The sequence below is a fragment of the Protopterus annectens genome, chromosome 11.part0, assembly GCF_019279795.1.
Source record: "Protopterus annectens isolate FY-2018-M chromosome 11.part0, PAN1.0, whole genome shotgun sequence".
Taxonomy (NCBI): domain Eukaryota; kingdom Metazoa; phylum Chordata; order Ceratodontiformes; family Protopteridae; genus Protopterus; species Protopterus annectens.
Genome location: NC_056745.1, coordinates 1,115,317,224 through 1,115,340,607, shown reverse-complemented (window position 1 = coordinate 1,115,340,607; position 23,384 = coordinate 1,115,317,224). Strand labels below are relative to the sequence as shown.

The following is a 23,384-nucleotide window of genomic DNA, read 5'->3' as shown; positions in this document are numbered from 1 at the left end:
GCCTTCAAAATGCTGTGCTAAATGAGGTGTTGGCATGGGACTTATGCATACCCTCCAGCATATTAAATTTGTTCACTAGAATGCATTTACCGAATTGTAAAACTCGGTTGTCTGTCATTAATGACAGAACTGTAATCATCCATTAATTGTCAGTGCCAGGAAAAAAGGAGACATTGTGGATGATCTTACAGCAGGAAAAGGTATGGGGTGTACATGCTGTGTGCAAGTATGTTTTATTGTGTGCTTGTGTATACAAGAGTGACTGAGTGGTGTGCCTCTGCTTTCATGATGCAGATACCAACTATGTAATGTGATTCAGAGATGTGAAAATTAGCCCATAATGAGTCTTTCCTCTCTGCGGCTAAATTGTTTGAGTCACAAAATATGGTATTGTGGGAGCTGCTCCATTTCTTAAAATATGGCATTGTGGGAGCTGGTCCTTTTTTAGAGCAAGCTGGACTGCTCACGCTAGGGCTGTAGTGAATCCCTGGGAAGCTCTTTCTATGTGAAGTTAATATTGACATATTCAGGTTGTAGAAAGAAGACTTGAAACTACAAAGATATACAAAACTATGATGAATATTTCTGAAAAATGTGAAAGAAGAAAAAGATGAAAGGTTTATATATATATGTTTTTATATATATATATTTATATATATATATATATATATATATATATATATATATATATATATAAAGATTTAAACATTATTTAAAAAGGACTTCATGTCAGGATGTATTGTTGGAAGAAAAGCAGTGTGTTCCAGTTAAATTTAATTTTAATGAAAGTGCTGTAAGTTCTACAGTTTATGCAGCATTCCAGTGCTTTGTGCCATTTTATTTTAGCTTTACTTGTTAACCAAGGTAGAACACTGATTCCACCGGACTGTTTATCAGGGTCAGCCCGGGTAAATAGATATAGAATTAATGCAAATAAACATTGAAATTAGTTTATATAATTTAAGTAATAAATGACAAATGAGTAACAAGAAATGCATTACAAAGGTTAGTCAACAGTTGTTGATAAAACATTAGCATAATGAGAGATGAAGATAAGTATCACATTGGAATTGTAACTGTACGCTTTATTGGTGTGTTGTCATTGCAAGTGTAATATCACAACTCCCCATACATGTGCACGCAGAAGCTTTTCTTCATGAGTTTTGCATTTCCCATATAAAATAGGCTTTGACTAATGGACATTAAGCAGGTTAAAATTAATTTATATGTATGTGCTTGCTTAATAAGATGCATAGTGCTGTTTTATTTCTCTGGTATAAGTCATTTGTTTTAGTGTATTGTTTATCTTTTGTACTAAATAAAATTGTCTTTGTTTTCAGGAAGACTCTTTGATCCATTTCTTTGACTTTGAAACTTTGACTGGAAGAAATATGTATCTGTGTAAAAACTGTAATGTAGACACGGAAAAAACACAGGTAAGCACACCCTGCTTCTGTCACAGGATATCTCTAACAGTACGGTTTATTCACTGTCGATGGTGTGGTGAGGATCTTCACAAACATCTTGTTCTGCATTGCTTCTCTAACAGTGCCGAGGTAGTGTAGTTTATTTGTTGTTTATGGTGTCGTAACGATCTCCATAAAGACCATCCAGTTATGCATGCTAGGTTAATATCTTCATTGTCATTGAATGTGATCAAAAAATGATTACAGTTTGCATTTTATGTGCGCATGAAATTTTAATGCTTTACGTCTTAAGCCTCAGCTGAGCAGACTGTTGACTTACGTCAAATAACTGACTTTTTCACGTGTATTAATCATAAAAGAGAAAAATTGATAACAGAAGACTATTACAGTTTGAAACACTGTAACAAGCTCTTTGACTTTTTAGTTTGGCTACAATATCAGATTTATTAGTAGGTGCAAAGTTTTTGTTGTACTTTATAAAGGTTGTAAGAGTTCATCCTACCCATGTAATACTTTAAAAGGAATAACTTGTCTGTATGCAGATAGAAAGCTGTAGTGCAGTGAGGCTAGTGTGTCTGATGTAAAATCCTGCAACTGCTTCCTGTTTGTTTAGGTTGTAGCCAGTCAGTCCATGAACCTATGAATTTAAACAAAAAAAGTTCTACTGATTCTAAAACAGTTTATCAGAATAACGTACGCATTGTGAACCTTTTTATCAAAAAGTTAGATAACTACTGCCACTTTCTCATTAGTATTTAGCAGCTGATAGGACAGCGTTTCCTTATTGTTTAATTTTAGAAGCAATCTTTAATTGTTCGGGGGTGACTCAGTCGTGACATGATTAGTATTACTACATTACAGCAGTTAGTACTTCAGTGTGCCTTACTGGTTACCTGTATATGTTCTTTATGTTTATCACTGCGAGATCTTTCTGCTGCAGCTAAAGTGTGATATTGGGATTTTAAAGTATTATACTAGGATTTATTGTTGGTGATTGGATGTCCCTTGTTGGACTATGATATGTCCACTTTAAATTTTATTTCTTCTTAAGGATGTGAGACCTTGCACTGTTTGGTCATAACCGTGACTTGGAATAAGTTTCTGATTCTGTGCAGCATCCCAGATTTTGGCTTATTGTGTTGCCTACTTGATTTGCTAAGTCAGACCTGACAAGACATTAGTTTCATGTTTATTCACAGACTTGTGTTCAAATTGCCTCATGTTATGTCTTTGGTGAATGTCAGATTCCCTGTAAAATACTGAGGGGCATAATTTGTAGTCATAATGTTTAGACACTGAACTACATTGCTGTGGCACTTTTGCCAAGTACAGACCAGTGCGTGTGGGGGCAGGCCTAGAATACACCTAAAGTTGTTGAGAGGTGAGTGAAGTACACATGGTTCTGAAGTAGCTGTGTATGTACTAGTTCATATATTCATTGTTACTGCTTAGGTACATAGTGTTTTCTGTAGGTACATCTCAAACTTTCAGTTTTCAGAAGTGTTCTGCAAGTACATTTGTTAAACTGGATTTGTTCATCTTTAATATGGATTTTAAAATAGAATTAAGGTTATTGTGAGCAGTTCTCTTTGCAAATGTCATCTGTACAAGGAAAATCATACTCCCCGTTCTGTAGCATTGGTGAGGTGGGCAATTGAGCACCAGTTGACTGCAAGTGTCATCATAGAGACAATGGAATGAAACACCTTCAGCAAGCCAAAGTGCACTTAATCTGATCATGCAGGCCTTTATAGTGAGCAAAAGGAGCAGAGACCAGCAGAAGGGGTTGGTGCCGAGGCAGCAAACTTCCAGTGATGTGAATTGGTCGTAGGCCTATTGACCCATTTCTTTGATTTGAGGAGACAGTTCTGCCAATATTTTTTTTTATTTTATTTGCAGTGTAGCCCAATTTCTTTGTCTTTGTTTATTAACACCCTTGTTTTGCAAACCTGCGAACTACAAGCTGCCTACATCGGATGAGGACAGGGATATAGATATAGATGGGACTTAAAAGAAGAGAAAGTGAGAGACAATTTTTCAGACAAGCTGGTCATGTGCCTTTGACTGGCTTTTTGTGAATAGGCATGGATTAAAGTATGCTTTCTGCAAGACCTGCGGCACAGATTTTACAATTCATCGTGGTAGATGACATGATCTGCAGCAACATACCAACAGTGAGAAACACAGAATTGCAAGAATGCAGCCAGAAGGACTGTGGCAGACTTCTTCGGACCTCAGAGATTAACAAATGCAAAGGTTATTGTGGCAGAGGTTGGTTTTGTGTCATTCCTTGCTAAACATAACTTGTCATTTGCAGCAGGAGAACTCATCCTGAGATTTTTGAAAAAAATGGGGAGAGGATCAAGATATTCTTAGGAAAATGTCATGTGGAGCAATAAAGGCAGCCTTCATTGCAAGGAATGCACTGGGATCTCATTATCAGAATGAAGTTGCTGCCAATTGCCAGAAATTGCCATTCTGGAAGAAGATGGACCAAAGTGCAGACATGGGTGAGGACAAACTTGGTGATTCTTGTTGGTTACCTGGATGAAAAGAAATAAAAATGTAATTTGGTTCCTTCATATGCCAGAATGTCTGTCAGAACTGGGCAAGCATTATTTGATGCTTTAATGTCCACTCTGACACAATTTGACATTCCAGTTTCCAATATTGTGAGGCTTTTCTTTGGACAGTGCTCACTCAGTGATTGAAAAGCACAGTTCTGTGCTATCTTGTTTAAGGGAGGTGAAGCCCACCATTATTAATATGGGGTGTCTGTGCCACCTGGCAGATCTATGTAGTAAAGCCGGTGTAAAAGCACTGCGATCACCAGTTGAAGAGCTCATATCAGATGTGTACTGTCATCTCAGTTCCAGTGCACAGAGACAACAAAACCTGCAAGAATATGCTTTGTTCACAAACACTGACTCTCTCAATATTATTAGACATGCATCTGCTATATGCCTTTGGAGGGTAATTAGCAGAATCATGGACATTTGGCCAGCTCTAAATTCATATTTTTTGTCTGCAGAGCCATGATCTGCTAAAATTAACTTTATTTCTAACCACCTGTAGAGTCATGAATTGCATGTGATTTTTATGTTTCTGAAGTGTGCACTGGAACCTTTACTGGAGTTCAACATTCAGCTACAAAACTGGGAAAGTCAGCTACTGACACTGCATGCCACTGTTCATAAACTCCTGCAGCAGTATGCTGGCAGACTCCTGAGACCTGCAGCTGCCATCTAACTTATCAAACACAGTGATGTTTCTGTGCTGATTGATCATAGCTCTATTCTGAGAATTAGTGTGCTGCGTATTGGCTATTAGGTCAAGCAGTAGATGAATAGCCATAAGGAGAATATTGCTGGGACAGTGATACAACTTAACTTTTATAAAAAAAAAATACAGCTTTTTATGCTGCAGTGCTGCAGAAAATGCTTAGCAAGTTTCCCATGCAAGAGCATTCATTGAAATGCGCTGCATTTCTTATTAATACTACCAAAAAATTGGATGTATTTTCTGGATTTGTCAGGCATGTTTGTTTCCATCTGGGTTTCAGTAGAACTGATGCTGAGGCTGAACAACTAACTGTTTTCAGCATAAAAACATTGAAGTCTTTATTAGCAGTTAAAATGACAGAAGAAATGAAATGCTATGATCTTAAGCTGCCAAAGCATGTCTTAGATGCTGCTAAGAAAACCGCAGCAGCATACAGTGTGTGCATCTAAAGTATGATGGGTACATATCTCCCTACTGTTTGTTCATGCACTTAATGCAAACATGAAATCGGTTGTGTGAAATATGTAGCAGATCTGTTAAATGTATTAGAGCCATGCAACTGTTGTAAGAAGTGATTTTATTATAAGCAGCTGATTTTAGTTTGATTCTGAATAGAAGTGCTCTTTCATATTTAGTTATTTATGTTATAGTTATGGTGGATTTGTAGATTATAAAACAAAAGTTTTGGATTTGAATCACAAGCATGTGTTTTTGAATTTTAGAAATGTTAAGTATTAACTCTTGGCTGATGCAAATTTCAATTTACTGCTTCTGGTAGAAAGCCGGCTTTAACCAGGCCCCATGGAAATGGTATGTTTTTGTGCAGAGTAAAAATGTGTGTTCCACATTTAGTTTGTCACACAGTTCTGGGGATCTGTATTCCACATTGTCATCTTAAGGGTTGAAACCTACGAGAGTAAATTATTGAGATAGTTCTGGCTACAACATTGGAAGACCATGTTTCAGGACAGTCGTCTAAGTCTGTTCCCTTCAGAATTAAGCACAGTTCTAGATGGTCCTTGTGAGGTATTTAATGACATCCCTCTAATGTTGGATGAGACAGCACTTTCTGTCTTGGTCATGGATCTCTCCTCTCCACTGACCATTAGATGCAGATTAACCAAATGTATGACACCTCTGAACTATCCAAATTGTTTTAGATACTATTAAGTAGAATAGTATCTATGTGGGGTGGCTGAATCATCCCATTTTGTGTGATACCACAGAGTGTTGTTTTGTTTGTACTATTGCTTACAAGTGCATATGCTACTCTGGGAGACATTTTAGGAAGGCTGGACTGGATTATTATTGATTATGTTGGTGATGTTCCTTGTTAATTAAAAAATGACGAAGTGTTTGAAGTCTAACAACAGTATGATTACATCTTGAACCATATTAAGTTTAACTGGTTGTTATTAAAATCTGGTAAAACTGGACTTCTTGTAATGAGAAAGGCATTGTGACATGTTATGGCTGTGCACTGATGTGGACTGTTGTGGTTCCTTGTTGCTCTCCACTAATTTTTCTTGATGATAGTAGGATGAAACTCTTGAATAGTAAAACAGGTATGCTTGAGGCAATGCTTTCACTGAAGCACCAAGTAGTTGTTAATAACTATTAATTATATTTGTAAAGCACAACATTAAAATTTTTCATACATACTGCAACATTTTTGAAAGAGTGTTCGTTTATATCTATAAGACTCTGACCCAATTTTAGACGTATTCACCACATTTTTATTTTATTTTGTACCATACCTTTCCCATGTCACACTTTGTCCATCCAATGGCACTTTCTCCCTAGCCTAATCCAAGTATATCTTTTTTTATTCTAGTGAATCCGTATATGTATACCTTTTATTTAACCCCTATCCTTCTATGATGATATTTTTGTCTCTCACTTTTAATTCTTTTATGACCTTTACTTATTTCTTTAGCAACATAGGTATTATAAAGCCATGTTGGTATAGGTATTACTTCTGTCATCCTTTCTGCTTCTCTCCCCTTTTTCAATTAAACATTTCTAATCCTTGGAAATTTAGTTTTTGGATATTCTTTCACCTTCCTTAAAAGCCTTCTGCATATTTCTTTCCTTTACAACATTTCTGCTCCATCCTTCTCACATTTCCAGAACAGGTTGAATTGAATTTTCTTTTCCTTTTTCAATTTGGCTGAGATATAAAACCATCTTTGTGTTTTTTGCCACTGTTAATCTCATGTAAGTTCCCTTCTTTTAAGCCTCTATCCAGTTTTCAGCACATCCTTGTGTTTGCCATCCTTCACTAATGTCCTATTTCTTCCATTACTCTCTTAACTCTAACATGGTGTCTCTGCCTTGTAATTTCTTTACATCTTTGCAGGATCTTTCTTTTAGTCCCTCCTCCAAAATTTCCTGTTTTTAGATTGATATCTGTTCGTTTTTCACTCCTCCTTTTATTACTCCAGTCTTGGTTAACACTAATAATTTGCATTCTAATTATGTGAAGCTTGCCTCCTTCATATTAAATTATTCCTTTAATCATTCCATGTCCTTTATTTTTAATCTTCCATTTTATTTACTTCACTGATATGCTTCTTTGTAATCCTAGATTGTCTTAGTTCTTCCAAATTTTATCTTTTTCATCTTTCAGTCCTTTCTCCTACCAGTATACTTTTCCATCCATCAGTCTATTTTTCAGTAACCTAATTTTATCCTTTAAAGGGAAAACCTTCATTACCTCATTATTTTATTTATCTGTTTTGATTTTGGTTATATTTCAAGTTTTCATGATATTTAGGAGGTTTAGGTAACTCCAAACATGGCGATATACACCGTGTCCATTCCAGACTAAAGGAGCAGGTGTGCACTAAGGCGCCAAGTTCTCAGAAAAAGTACCATGACAAGTATCTGTACTGCCTAGGTCTAGAGCACAATGTTAATAATTCTGCGAGCTGCCAAGGCTTTCATCATAAGATGATTAAGACACATCAGGAGACCTTCCAGGCATACCTGACAAAAGAATCTTGTAGCTTTGGTAGGAAGCATGCCATGTTTGAGGACTTGCAGCTGTGGCAGAGGTGCTGTTGTCCCCTGAAGAAGAAGGAGAAGAAAACTGAGAAGCAAGTCCTGAAGATGAAGCTTAAGGAGATCCTTGAACTGGAGAGTTCACTTGGTGCTCTAGAGTTCAAAGGGTCAGCTCATTGGAATGATTGTTGCTTGCAGCTTTAGATATGGCTGTTGTTTGCCCATTATATGCCGACCTTTTTATGGGTTAAAACTAAATGAAGTATATTTGTGATTGTACTGAAAATTATTTTTTGAATTTGATACATATGTGGACATATTTTTTGAATGATTTTTGATTCATTTGGGAAGGAAGCTATGAAACTGTTTTAAGATGTATGGACTACTTGAATAAGAATGAGTTTCGCATTCTATTTCCCATATAAACCAGAACTTTTAATCATTGGCTTTTTTCAGGGTCATGGTAACAAAAGTATTGGATAGTACCCTTCATATGTTCGTATATAGGAAGACACTGTCAAAGAATTCATTGTTACATGGGGGTTAGTATAATGGTTAAGCTGTTATAGCTTAAGGTACAAGGTTGGAATTTCATCTTTGAAATGGAAATTGGCTAGGCTTAAAATGGCCCACAAGGGCAGCTAGCCAAGTACTTACCTCTGAACCTAAAATAACAGTGGCCATCCTGGGCATATTAAGTGTAATATTCTAGAATATCAATATATAAGAATAAGACAAATTTGTTCACTAAATAATTGGAAAGATTCTGATAAAGATTTAACACATTGGTTTGTACACAGAGAGTATAGGAAAGAAAGATTAGAAGTGAGGCCAGTAAAATGAATAGTATAAATTTATTACAATATTTAAACAGAAGAAAAGAAACAGAATGGTAACTGCATTTGATAGCAACATGCAGGACACAAAAAAAGGTTATAATCGGACACTGTCCTGTGCTTCTGAGCAACCATTTTTAGGAAGCTCCTTGGTGATTGCAATTTTGCCCATCAGTGCAGCAAATGGTCGAATATTTTATACATTATATCAGAATCTGTGGGTCACATGATGGCAGCACTATCTTAAAATGTTGCAGACAATGTGACCATTGTACTAATTGTAAGCATGTGTTAAATACCATCCATGTTATTTGTAGCAATACTTCTGTTTTTAAATTATATGTATTGCACTAGGAGCCATTTATAGGAGAAACAACGAGAATGCCCAAACATAAGGTCTCTGAGCATGTTGGAAATGTCATATGTAATAAGGGATGTAATGCTTTGTACAAAATACATTGTGGCCCTGATTCTAAAAGACTTGCTCTCAGTTTAAATGACCACTTACACTGAGAGCAGGTGTTTTGGAATCTAGTTCCATAGTAAGCCTATTTATAGATAAGTAACTTTTACACTGAGATCAAGTCTTTCAGAATCAGGGCAGACATGCACTTACAGCAGCTCTTTTGGAATCTGGCCCTATAAGTTCATCCTTCTGCACTTTTTTGTGTTTATTGGTTAGATAAGGTAGAAGAGATAAAGTTATGTGAGGCAGTGATGGAAGGAATTTTAAAGCATAAATAAACATTGTGTATTCTTAATAATGGAAATTTAATTATTTAATTCCACCAGGTCCAAATTATTTTTTTAAATAATAAAAGATGTGTTTTCAGTATGGTATATGTGGTATAATCAAGGGTTGCAACTTTGTCCTTATCCAACATGTATCATTCACTAGACTTGACTACTTCGAATAATATCCTGTCCTATATGTAGGGTTTTCTTTGAGTGAAAATAAAAGTGGTAAGTTTTAGAGTTGTCCAGATTTATATCAACAACTAAGATACTACTGGCCAGGGCAAAGGTCATCAGAAAAAATAATAATTTTTTTTTGTAATAAAAACAACACATTTCTAAATGGATAGCACATTGTATTATTCATTTTTTTTTACAAATATTTATGGTAGGACTTTTCTGGTGAAGGTTAGATCCTATTCTATAAGGGAGGCAGCAACAACCACTGTTTTCATCATGGCGGTCAGTGCCCAGGACATTGTAAAGATAGCCACATGGTCCTCTGTTTACATCTTTTCAAAATGTTATAGATTGCATGTCATTTCTAGGGCTAGAACTCAGTCTACGTCTGCTGCATTGATGGGTATGTTGCAGTCTTTCAGCCAGCAGTAAAACAACCCACCTGCCGGTGTGACCAGCTCTGGTAATCTTCTGCTGTGTTAGAATTACAACAGTGATACAGATGAAGAAAATAGTGCGGTTTTCTAGGAAACTTACCATTATATTAGATGTTGCTGTGGTCATTGTTACAGTGCTGGTTTCCCCTTCCCATCCACTCCATCCCTTCTGCTTGAAATGTTTAGGGGCTGGAAGGGATATCCTTTTCCCCTTTCCCTCTACAATTGTTAACAATATCACTCTTCCTTCATCTTGTTTGGGTACCCCAGTAGGGCTTAACATTTCAAGGCCTCAGTCTCTGGCTCACAGAATCTTCTATTGTTATGGACTGCTATTTAGACACACCATTGACCCACTATGGAGCAGTAAAGAACTAAATATAGCATAGGTAGATGCTGCCTATATACCATGTAGGTGAAGAGTATAAGGTAAGGATAATATCAGTCTAACCTAGTGGGAAGGATTCTCAGCTCCGAAAGTTGAGCAGAAATTCCACTTCAGACTTTTTTCCTATTTGTGTTGTAAGCAGTTCAGGAGGACTGAAATTACTTACCTTTCTAACTACTTTACATCTGGTATTACCTCTGAGTTAGTTCTCTTATAACATTTCTTAAAGTACTGGGATGCACTCTGTGAGAGTGGAATGAACAGTGGGAAAGCTGCTGCAAGCATTCATATGCACAAACTGATTTACTTCTGCTACAGAAGGGATGTGCCCCACATCACTCCTGTCCCACCCCCAATTCCCAAGCCACTCCTGGACCATTACTTTTATATTAGCTGATTATGACCCACTATTCCATGTTAAACTACACCATCATACAGAAATCTACCCTCACTACACCACAGTGATAGTAGAATAAGCTGCTGTTGGACAGATTTGCATTGAACAATCAAGTTCACATCAGCAAAACTTTGCCTAGCTCCAATTTTTTTATTAAAGTAAACAACCACTGCCTTAATCTCTAAAGTATGTACCAATTTTTCAGCCAACATACTTCTCTTTATACCACTGCTCTTATGCACCTTTATCCTTGTTTTACTCTTCCCTTGACTCTGTGCAGCCAGAAAACCTCTACAACTTCATCAGTACCCTTGACTCTGTGCAGCCAGAAAACCTCTACAACTTCATCAGTAACAATCACCCTTTTATAATGGATAATTAAACCTGTGTGTACCCACGCATTTTTAAATAACTATTTCTTTGAGCACACTAATCCCTGGCTTTCTCCACCTGATTAATCTTACACATTCTACCTATACTACTACCGTAACTCGCTGGAGACATTAACCTTAACCTTATATTACAACAGCTAAAATTTGCAAATATGATTATCTGTAGTATAAGTAACAAATGGTCTCAATTAGAAACTTGGTTATAACTGCACAGCTCCTCTGTCTTATCAATGACTGAATGCTGGTTAAAAGGCATGTCTTGTATCCCCGATCCATTACTCAGAATTACACAGTATTTTATGGTAACTACCCACAATATAGAAGAGGTAGGTGAGTGTTTACCTTAGTCAAAACAGACCATCTTATTTCCTACTCGTTATGAATACAGCAGTCACGGTCATTGTACCTAAATAGATGTTTGGCTAGTTTTTTCTAGCTGGTCTCTCAAAAATGTCTTACTGCTATTTACATTCCTCCTCCTTCTAGCCTTGCACTACTAGAAATCATTTGGATAAAATCTTATCTATAACAAAACATGATAAGATAATCATGACTTCTTTGGTACATTGAAAAACAAATTTCATACTCTGGCCTTACACAGGAATCTAAGCAAAGTAGCCAGTACAGACACTAGATACCATGCTCCAAAAATAAGCATATTTTCCTATGGGTACATAGGTTTCTAGGAGATTACTATGCTAACGGCTGAAGAGCTCTTATAAGCCTAGCCAATATAACCTGATTTTACCCAATATATACCCCCAAGGGGCAAGAGGATGACATGGATTTGTGACTGTGCCTTGAATATCTTACAAATTGCCCCTGTCCATAAGGATATAAGCACTACCCCGGTGTGACTTTGCAATTTCCCATCAATTGTTCCAAATTGCATTTGAAGAAGGCCAGGGAAGGGCTATGCCTAATGTGAATAGGAAACCACCACAACCAAGAAGCAACAAAACAAAATGAATCCACAACTGGCCACCGGATGCAAGTATATTTTTTTGTTACAAAGAACTTAACTGTTCCAAAGAAGGGGCATTCCTTGGCATCATTCTAAGAAAGTTACCAGGTGGGAAGAATTTGTATTTACAGGCCCCTGTCTCCTAAGTGACCACAGCCCACTATTTACATCCTGGCATCTTAAGACCCATAAACCTTTACCCGATTACATAGCCAGCAGAACAATTTCAGAAAGCTCTGAGAACCTTCTTTTAACACAACTTAGTGCTATAGGTTGCTCTCCGCTTTATGCGGCTACATGCCCTGTTGAAGTTTTTTTTAGCTCTTACTAACACCTTAACCTGCATTCAAAACATATTGTATCCACTCAAAATCAGATGATCAAAGGGCTATAAAATACCATACTAAACTTCTCAAATCACTGTGTTGTTAAAGACTGAGGACACATCATAGAGAGAGAGAGTGGAAACACGACCCAGCAACTCAGATAAGCACTCCCACTACATGGACATTAAGTTGGCAAGAACCAGCACTGGCAAAGCTAAACATAACTACTGCAGTTATCTGCAACAAGTCCTGTTATGTAACCTGAAACTGTTCTGTAACACTGTATAAGCCTTATCAAACAACAATAACAAGAAAAACTCAAAAGACAATCAACAACTATTCAAGGGGTCAAGTAAAACATTTATAGCCTGCAAAAACTACTCCAGCTACATTTAGTCATGTCCTTTCCCCACACCTATTGGATCATTACACAGTTTGATTAACTGGTACTTACGTATTATCGCAACCAGATTTTCGCTGTAATACCAGTTGCTTCCCGATGTTCAAATATAAACAGTAATGCTGTAATAATGTGAATTACTGTGTTTTCTTTCACTGTGAAGGTTGTTTTAGTCAGGGTTATCATTAGAAATGTAGAAATTAACGTTGCAGTTTACGTATGCACTTTATGGGCAGCATGTTATGTTTTTGTAATGGCGTGTGCTTTCCGATGTTAAAATATTACCAGTACTGCTGTGATAATATGAATTAGTGTGTTTTGAAGCTATGCATACAAGAAGGGAAGGGAAGGATAAAGACCTAGAGGAATGCAAGCTGGAATTATGCAAACCATGTACTGACTTATAAAGATGTAGCAATCCACATATTTTCAGCAGTAATACATGCTCATCACAACAGAAGACCAAAGCAGTGCCGTCAACTATTTAAGTCCCAAACACTTGTTAACATCATCCACCATCACTTCTGCAAAGCTTTACATCTTTCAAGTTTTATGGGTACCGTTTTATGTTACAAATGTTTGATGCAGATATAGTTTACCGTGTGAGAAAGAAAGCACCTGAAAGCATTTCCAAGCAGTCTGTGTTTTTCTTCTCAGCATTGCTTCTTAACAGTACAAGTAGTGCTTTCATCAGTAAGAGACCAGCCCTGGCAATTGAAGCATGCATCTGTAATGCACGCAAAACAGGAAGATTTCCACGACCGATTCTCTTCCTGAATGTTAAGTGAAACTAATTTCTCAACAGTAAACACATAAAGTAACAACTTACAGTGTTTCCCACAGTTGTTTTCAAGCTAGCATGCGTATTATCACAACCGCAAAAATCTGGTTGCGATAATACGCAAGTATCACACCTATTGGATCATTACACAGTTTGATTAACTACCTTTATTCTTGCTTTAGATTCTCTATAAAAAAGTTAAAGAAATCAGCAACATTCCTTCAAACATCATGTCCTTTCCACCACACTTGTTGAACAATTACACAGTTTTATTCACTGCCTTTATTCTTACTTCAGATTTACAAAAAAGTTAAAGAAATCAACAAAATTCCCTCAAAACTCACAGAATACTTTTGTAAAATACACAGACTCCTGCTTAAATTAAGAAGCCATTCCCTAACAACATTGTATAACCTATCTTTAAACACTAAAACAGTCCCTGAACTTTTAAAATTGTCTTAAATTATCTCACACACCAAAACTTCATTCCAGAAAAACTCCACAAGACTATCACCCAATAGACAGCCTTGAGCCAGTCACCAAGGCTGTTGTAAAACTCGTATATAAACAAGTTCTGCAGTTTATTACTGAATATGACCAGACAAGCAACATGGATTCTGACCAAGGTATGGCACCTCCACAACAATTTATACTCTGACCAATGCCATCTGTAGTAATTTGATCAAGGCAATCTTACAGGTGCTGTATTTATAGGCCTAGAAAAGGCATTAAATGTGTTGACCTTAGCTTTTTTCTTCTCAAACATAAGCAGTGCCATTTCTCTGAAGAGGTCTGTTCTGGTTTATTGATTGCCTACACAACACAGCCATCACAATTGGCCCTAATAATTCCAACCCTAATCCCTTGCCCAAACAATCTGGGAGGTCTTGAGGGTTCAGTACTACATCCCCTATTTTTCTCATTATTATTAAGTGATGCCCCATGGAAGCCACCTAACCTTGACTTCATAGTATATACTGATGACATTGGCTTGAAATAACTAACTCATTGCAGAATGTCTTTAGGCTACTCTGGAACTCGATGTGTTCCAATAAATTATTATTACGTACTAGAAAGTCCTGTAATAATGTTATTCTGGAGAAAGAGAAAGATGGTAACTACAGTGCCTCTACACATTTTAGACCCAATTCAGGAAAAGCTAAATTTGTTACTCAACAGAAATGCCTTGGTATTTTATCAAATCAGTCGCAATCTCTTCTACCACTTGCAGAAATGTAAATGCTTAAAGTTTTCACCCATCTTTAAGTAGCCTATAAAATCTCCCACGTTTTACCTAAAGAAGCAAGATGAGTCTTCAAAGTCAGTGTTTTAGCTAAAGAAGCAAGATGAGTCTTCAAAGTCAGTGTTCTATTAGCCAGGTCAGAATGCTCCCCCCACCCTTCCTTGCCATTCACTCACCACAAAATATACAACTTCTCCAAAGAACAGAAATCAGAATACTGTAATTTATTCATTTTAGCATTTCACACAAACACTCCAGCCTTACCTTAGCCAAGTGTAACTTGCTATCAGCCCTAGGAAGAATTTTGTTCTTACTAAATATCTTTGCCTCTAGATCACTCAGTGAGTGCTATTGCCCTTTATTTAGACAATACCTACACTTTAACAGCTCAAGTTGTGCACTCAGGAATTCAGATGATCAATGCCTGATCAGACCCTAGCTATAACTAACTGAAAGATTAATTTCAAAGCTGGCATCAGAATCTTCTTTTAGCTTTTCCCAGTTAGGGGTTGCCACAGCGGATCCACCTGTCCTCTCAAGACCGGCTGTAGAGTTTTACGGTATCGAGTTGCCAGCCTGGTGCCCAACCTTCCACAGAAGGTACACACACGCACTCACGCCTAGGGCCAATTTCAAGTGTCCAATCCACCTACAGCATGTCTTTGGGATGTGGGAGGAAACCAGAGCACCCGGGGGGGACCACAGGGAGGACATACAGACTCCGCACAGAAGGCATCCCTGCCGAGGATCGAACCAGAGAACCTCTTGCTGTGAGGCAACAATGCTAACTGCTGCACCATCATGTACCTCGGAGCACCAGGACAGGCACTTCCTTCAAACCCTTCAGGAAGTCTCTAAGTACACCAAGAAAACTATCAGTGCCATTTTTGACAGTTACGATTAACCATTAGTCTCAACCCTAGTTGATTATTTTGTTTCACTACTGTCTGTTGTTTTCTCAGTAAGTAAAATCTATTTTCTATGATTTTAATGCATATTTTATATTTTCTGGGCAGCGTAGTACTTGGAGATACATTCGCACTTCTCTTCTAACTTACTACCTGTGTATATATTTCAAGCCTTAATATTGCATTGCAGTTAACTTTTCAAGTTAGTATTATTATTTATTTGCATGTGTTTACTGGCAAAGGAGGTTGGAAACAAGTGAAACATCTTTACATTCCTAGAGTGGGTAGTGGAAGGGGATGTTTTTACTTTTAGGAATGTAGATGCTCTAAGAGGTGGTATTGGGATGAGAGTGACAGAATAGGTATTTTACTGAATGATACTGCTATCACTTATCTTAGCAAATGCTAACAGTGGTTAGGAAACTGGCAAGGAGAACGGGAGTTGTATTTTTGAGAAATAATTAAACCGCTCTGATTGAGGGAATGATATCTAAGTGAAGATTTAATTGTGAATGGTAGTTAGTGGATATTGGCAGGTATCTTAAAAATTTGAGGAGGTTGTACATGGCGGGGGAAGCATCGACACATCCAATTGGACTGAGTTATGATTTTAATTGAAACTTAGACTGGGATTAAAGACTTCATGGCTAGGCAGTGGAAGAGAATTCCAGAGTTTAGATACAAAATTTGAGTAAAGAGCTTTGTCATGTGAATATCGTCCATTATAGGCATATTAATTAGATTTGGTGGAATATAGAAAGCAAATATGTATATATTTTGTTACTGTTAACCTGCAGAATAGACACAGAGACTTCCACATTTGTAAATTTGGGTATGGGCTGATACTAAGTTTATTAAGAAGAAAACTGCTACGTTGTCTGCATGCTTGGAAGGACTGTCAAGTCAAAGAATGTTATACCTGGCTGGAATGATTCCCTTATTAGAGACGGATGGCTTTAGTCAGGTTTCAGTTACTATGAGAATATGTGGTATTGTGAATATGTGGTATGTGTTGCATTATCCAGGTGTGGGGGAAGAGTTTTTTTCTAGAATAAACATTGCATATTAATGTTAAAGATCTTGAGGGTGTGAACTGAGTAGTGAATGGGCGGGATAGGAGAAGTAAGGGAACTATAGGGTTTTGTGGCTGGGCTTGGGTGAATGTCACCATTTATGAGAAATGATGCACAATTACATAAAGATGCTTAGTAGAGGAAAGGATGGGGCATTTTGGTAGTGAGGAAGGGGATGGTATGAAGGTAGAATGAAAGTGTTTTTCTGAAGTCATGTGATGAGTTGTAGTATTATAGAGATTAAGTGAGATGGAAGAGAAATGACTAAGATGTTGATCAGAGTGCGTTGTGTAGAATGATATACTGCATGACTTATAGGAATCGCTGAGGTATAAATAGAGAAAGATAAAATCACTTCAGCAAGAAGGGTATCTGAATTACAGGCCCTTATGGCAGTGGAGCCTTTCATCATATTTCATGCGGACAGGGTGTCCCTCAGGACCAGTCCCTCTTTCATGCCCAAGGTGGTATCCAGTGTGGCCATTAATCAGTCCATTCATCTGCCAACATTCTTTCCTAATCCACAGAACAAAGGGGAATGGATACTGCACTCCTTAGATGTACATAGACAACTTAGATTCTACTTGAACAGGACTAAACCTCAAAGGAAATCTGAACTGCTGGTTTCATTTGCTGCAGGGGCAGAGGGGGGAAGGCTATTTCAAAGCAAACTATTTGTAAATGGATAGGCCATTGCATTCATTTCTGCTATAAGCACCATGGAAACCTATTCCACAGGGGATCAGACCCCACCCTACCAGGGCTGTATCTACCTCTACAGCCTTTCTCAGAGGCGTCCCTACCAGGGACATCATAGAAGCTGCTACCTGGAGTTCTGTACATACTTTCACCAAGCATTACCATCTGCCAATTTTCTCTAAATCCAGAGCTGGCTTTGCCACTGCAGTCTTGCAGGGCATTATAGCTGGTCTTAATGCTTTCTAAATTCCTCCTCCCATCCTTAGCTTTGGGAATCTACCCAGATGTGATGACTGCAACAGTAAAACACGAAGAACATAGTACAGTTGTGTACACTTACCGTAAATGTAGATGTTTGAGTGTATTCACTGTTGCAGTCCTGGTTACCCTCCCTCCAGCCCCCTTACTTCTTGGGTCTATATTATATCATTGAACGCTTAAAAAAGCGAATGCTGATTGATCGACCTAATTTAAGCGAAAGCTTACAATCTCGAACTGTCAGACCAGCGATTTTTTTCCCAGGGAAAAAAATCGCTGATCCAAAACACATACACACAACACAAGCACACCAAACAAACAGAAATCCACACACACACACACCTAAAATCTGATACCTAACCCTACATTAAACTATGCACAAACCACTAACTACCCACTTACCTTAACCCAAACCCTAACCCTAAGGTCCGTCACTATCGCACACTCACCTCACCCGCTCCCTAACCCTAACTCACTTAAATCCACCCTAACCCTCATGTCCACTCAATCGCACACACACCTAACCTGAGCCCTAACCCTAACTCACCTAAATCACCCTAACACTCACATCCACACAATCACACACTTGCCTGAATCCGACCGGTAACTTTCCACCATAACACTGAAAATACAGAAGCAACAGAAACGGACAACCAAATTCTTTCCGTAGGAAAAAATTTGAGTTCCTGCTGCTCCGATATTTTGCAGTTTCGCGAAAATAAGTTCGATCAATCAGCGTTCGCTTTTTTAAGCATTTGAGGATATAATATAGACCCCTCCTATTGGGTATACCTCTACTCTCCTTTACTATGCTTAAAAGCTTTTTGGTGTATTTGCTTTTTTGTTGGGAGGTATAACCTTATACATTTATAGATTTAACTGCTTCCCAATAGGGGGGCACCTGACATCTGGGGCAAGAAAAACTGATGTAATGGCGTCGGCTGCATGTTTTATACCCCTGACGACCTGACGTCATGGAAGAAGAGACAGCAACCGACGCAGGACCCAAGACTTTGTTAATTAGGCCGACTGAGGGCTGCTGCAAGCAGATAACCCGAATGTGATGACTGCAACAGTCAATACACTCGAACATCTACATTTATGGTAAGTGTACACAACTGTACTTTTTAGTTTTTTGTGAATTTCTTCACCTGGGCTGTGCCTGCAAATGGTCTGTTGTGACCAGTGTACCACTCTGGTAAACAAACTAAATATGTAAAAATAAATAAGAAGGAGAAGCGTAAATATTATGATGAATTTGTGGTAAGTGTGTAGGTGGTTCGAGTAAGCATTGTGGGGAATAAGGAGTAGTGATACTGGAAATTTTTCTCTTTCCTTCTTTTTTTTCTCTAATTTGGTATCTTTTATATTAATGGATGTAGGTAAAATGATAAGTTATGGTGATGTTTGTGTGCGTCTTTGAAAAGGTGGGATGGGTGAGATGAGAAGTGGTAGAGATAGGAAGGTATATATTCAGTATTTCAGCGGTATCTGGGGAATTTCATGCTTTGCCTTTCAGATGTGCAGTTTTACAATTTGTCTTTCACTCCGTATTCTTCTATTCACTATATATCCGATTTGTTATTACTTGCTTCACACTCTCTTGCTATTTGTATTTGTAATAACATACCAGTACTACTCATACTATAAACTTCTTTTACCTTTAGTGTGTTTGTATGCTTTTCTGTGGGATACTATATCTTACTGAATCTTTTGTGTATATGAATGTTACAACAGCCTTGTTTATATGTAGTTTTATGTATGAATGCTACAGTAATAGTGATTTAAGATTATTTTTCAGGCAAGAATAGTATCAGTGCAAGTGTATCTTCTTGGTTTGGGCAATGTCCGTAAAGGGTCCTGGAACTGGTGTGTTTACCCAATTGACAAATGGATAAATAAATAAATTAAACTAAATAAAATAAATTTGTTTTGATGCTTCCTCTGAGCCTTCCAGAATGGATCAGTGAGATCTTGTTAGCGTCTTGTAAGCCCTCTGCCTGCAGTTACTGTATTATAAAATGGAAATATCTCATACAACTGAAGCCACAACAGTTTTGTTTTGTCAAGGGCAGATTATGTTCATCTTGGTTAACATCTTTAAGAAGGTTACTGGGGCAGTAAACAGTGGCCACTCGGTACTTGTAAGTTTTCTGGATCTTTACAAAGATCTTGTCACTGTACATTGTGCTGGCTTTGTAAACAAGCTAAAAGAACTAAAGGCAGACCAATATGTGGTAAGGTGGATTGCAGTCTGGCTGAAGAATATAACCACAAAGTTAAGGTGGCAAGTGCTACTTCATAAAGGAAGAAAGTAACCAGCAGAGAAAGCCATAGGACTCAGTACCGTACTCATTTTTGGTATATAGGTTTCTGACCTCCACACTAAAATACTGATTTATGGTGAATCAGACTCACTGATGATCACAAGGTAGGTGTCATCTTCCCCTCACTGATACAAAAATGCTTCAACATGATGTAGTCCTTAAAAATTAGTGGTGCAGACAGAAACTGTTGTAATTAAATGCAAAAAAGTGTAGCATTGTGTCCTTTGGGAAACATCCCTCATCTATAACTTTCAACATAGCCAGTACCCCCATTGCACACAGACCCAGTTGTCAGAGATCTCAGTACCTGGGTTGACATTTCCCTCACCTTTGACCACCATGTTGGAATAATAGGAAATCCTTCTGTGTAGCACAACTGATTTCTAACATCAAAGTAAGTTAGTCTCCCTCTCTACTCTGCCCTAATGAAGCCAATTATTGAGTAGCATGGCTAGCTAGACATATGCAGCACAGAAGGTCCCAAAGGCTTTTGAGGAAAAATATTGTCCTGAAAGCCATTGACTAGCCAAACAGTTTATAAACCCTTTCTCCATATCTGTCTCGTATAGACTCCTGTGTGGAGAGATATGCCTGTCATTTTGTTCAATCAAAGACTCACACAGTGGACCAGCTATCCTTTGCAAGATGAATATCTTCACAAAGATCCAAACCAAATATGTGAACCCTATATAATTATAACCACCATATAAGTGAAACATGTTTGGGGATAGATTCTCTACCTGCCGGTTGCCCCATCTTTGGAACAAATTGCCTGTGCGTGTTAAGTGGATCAACACCCATTTCTCCTTCAAGACTAACTTTGACAATTGTATGAGTACCCACAGGTTCACCCCAGCTTGATATATTTTGCTGTCCTGGAAATAGGGGGGTACATCTTGAAGGTGGTATTTTGCAAGGTGCACATTGTCTTCAGACTTGCTTGCCTTGTATTTGTGATTTTATAACTCTGTAAATGTTTAATTCATTTGGTTAAGTAATGAGGAACTGAACATTATCTGTTACTATCCAGGGTTGTTTTTGTATCTGAACTTTTCTGACTTGATCTTGAGTTACTGCATGATAAGATTGTATGACTGCAATTTAGAGTTTCCATCTATCCCTGTTTATGAAGGGCAGTTCCTATTTGGGCAGTTGTGTCCTGCAGAATATATGAAAAATGGCAAATGTCCTGAGTCTTTGAAGAAAAATGATTCCTAAGTTTCCTCTAATAGTTGCTTAATAATTAGAATAATTATTGTGTGTCTGAAACACCTTAATATCATATGAAACAATAGAAACAGCTCATGCTTTACAAGATAGAGCTTTTACTTTGGAGAAAATCAGAGTTCATTCCTTTGTGTTGGCTATGGTGTGGTTTGTCCTGCAGAATCTCATATTTCCTGAAAAAAGTCTCTGTTTGGGCATTTAAAAAAGTTGTCATCCCTACTGCACTTTGATGGTCTTTCGTGCCTTGTCAGGATGTTAATTTGTAGCTCAGCACAGGTTGTCCATTTTGCCTTGAATGAACTTCTACATTTGAGACCCCTGACTTAAAAAATAAAGTCCAGAACCTGTTCCACTCCAGAGACCTAAATTTTATAATTTAGTGACCTTTCCTTCTCACTCGCGAACCAGATTCTTCATTGGCTGTCATGCACATTTCCTGCAAGGCAGTTTTTATGGTGCCTGCAGTTGTAGCCAGGTTGCTGTGTGTGTGTGTGTGTGTGTGTGGGACATTGTCCTAGAACATAATCTCTTTTTTCTTAGAGTGTCATAAGATCATAGGAAGACAGGAGATTACTAGGCTATTGACAGAGGTCATTTTAAGCCTAGCTGTTTCATCCCAATATAATACCATAGAAATGCTAGTCAATACCCAAGATTACATTTTCACATTTAGTGATGATTACCCATGTCTAGGAGGGTTGTGGCTTCTATCCCCAGTAATAATTTACGGTGCCCCATCCACTCCTCCAGGTTCCTGTTGAACAGTGTCATAGAGGTGCTCTGTTTCACATGAATTGGTAGCCTGTTCTAAAGACGTGGCAGTTGCTGGAGATAAAATCTGTCCCTCCAACATGTCCTATTTAAGTCTTAGGCCATATTTAGGTCCCTGGAGTGGGCAGCCCTAGTACTATTTAATTTATGGATATGCAGCAAGTTCATTAGGATTGGGTCTTGGATTGCTCTATAGGCTAGGCATAAGTCTCCCTTAAGAAGTCTATATGATACAGAGTATAGTGACAGGAACTTTAGTCGGTCTTTGTAAGTCAAATGCTGGAGCCCCTTGATCCTTCTTTGTTAGAAACCTCTGAGGTCTCTCTAATTGCTGCAGATGCTTAGTACGATGCATGCCAAACAGGGCGTTGTACTCAATTATGTGCTGGATAACTGCTTGAGTGCAGGAGGTTATAACTTCTTTTGCTCTAGAGGTGATACCTTTACTAATCAAGTGTGCTACATAGAAAGCTTTATTTACTAAAGTAGACACATGGAGGTCGAAGTTAAGGTCGCAGTCAACTTGTGATCCCTGGTTCCTTACCACTTCATGAGTATTTACAATATTGTTGTTCATTTGATAGTGTGAGGGGGCATTGTTTGTGCTGAAAGGAATGATGATGCATTTCTTTGCATTCAGTTTGAGACTCTGACTGATACACCAGTCAATTGTCTACGTGAGACCCTCATGGAGTATACTTACAGCATTAGGGAATTCAGTGATTGCATCTAGTTTGCAGTCTGCAAACTTGGTCAGTTATAACCCCTTAGTTTTGACTGAACTTCTTAGAATTGTATACCAAATAGTAGGGGGCCCCAGCACTGACCCCTGTGGCACCCCACTGGTAACAGGTCTGTTGGTTGATTGGAGTCACCCACTTTGATAGTGTGTCACCGGTTTGTGAGCCAGCTGGCAACCCAGCTTACAGCAAAGGGGTGTACTTTCAGTTTAAGTTTATCATTAATGCCTGAATGCAGGATTGTGTCGAAACCCTTTGCCCGGTCGAGGTATGCTGTGTGCACAGATTTGCCATCGTCAGTGGCCTTGGTTATATTTTCAAAGAAATCCACCAGATGTAACAGACAGGATCTGCTTTTCATGAAGCCAAATTGGGTAGCATACAGGGTTTGGAGGTCACCTCTGTCTTTATGAGGCCTTACAGATGAGGGTGGGCAAGGCCTATGGGTCTGTAATTCCCTGGATTTGTTGCTAGGCCACCTTTGTGGAGGGGAATAACTGTTGCTGTTTTCCATTCTGCAGGAACAAAGCCTGTGGTTAGGCTCCAATTGAAAAGGGTACTTGGAGATGGTGATAGTGTATGTTTAAGCC

At 38.1% G+C, this 23,384-nt stretch overlaps 1 protein-coding gene across 1 annotated transcript in view; it reads left to right on the top strand.

Annotated features, from left to right (window-relative positions):
* USP18 (ubiquitin specific peptidase 18) overlaps positions 1 to 23,384 on the top strand; it is a gene marked incomplete at its 5' end in the record, with an annotated part of 629,755 nt that overhangs the window by 330,141 nt on the left and 276,230 nt on the right. Inside the window, 1 exon segment of the mRNA XM_044088477.1 lies at positions 1,341 to 1,436. Within this exon segment, the coding sequence (XP_043944412.1) occupies positions 1,341 to 1,436 (96 nt within the window).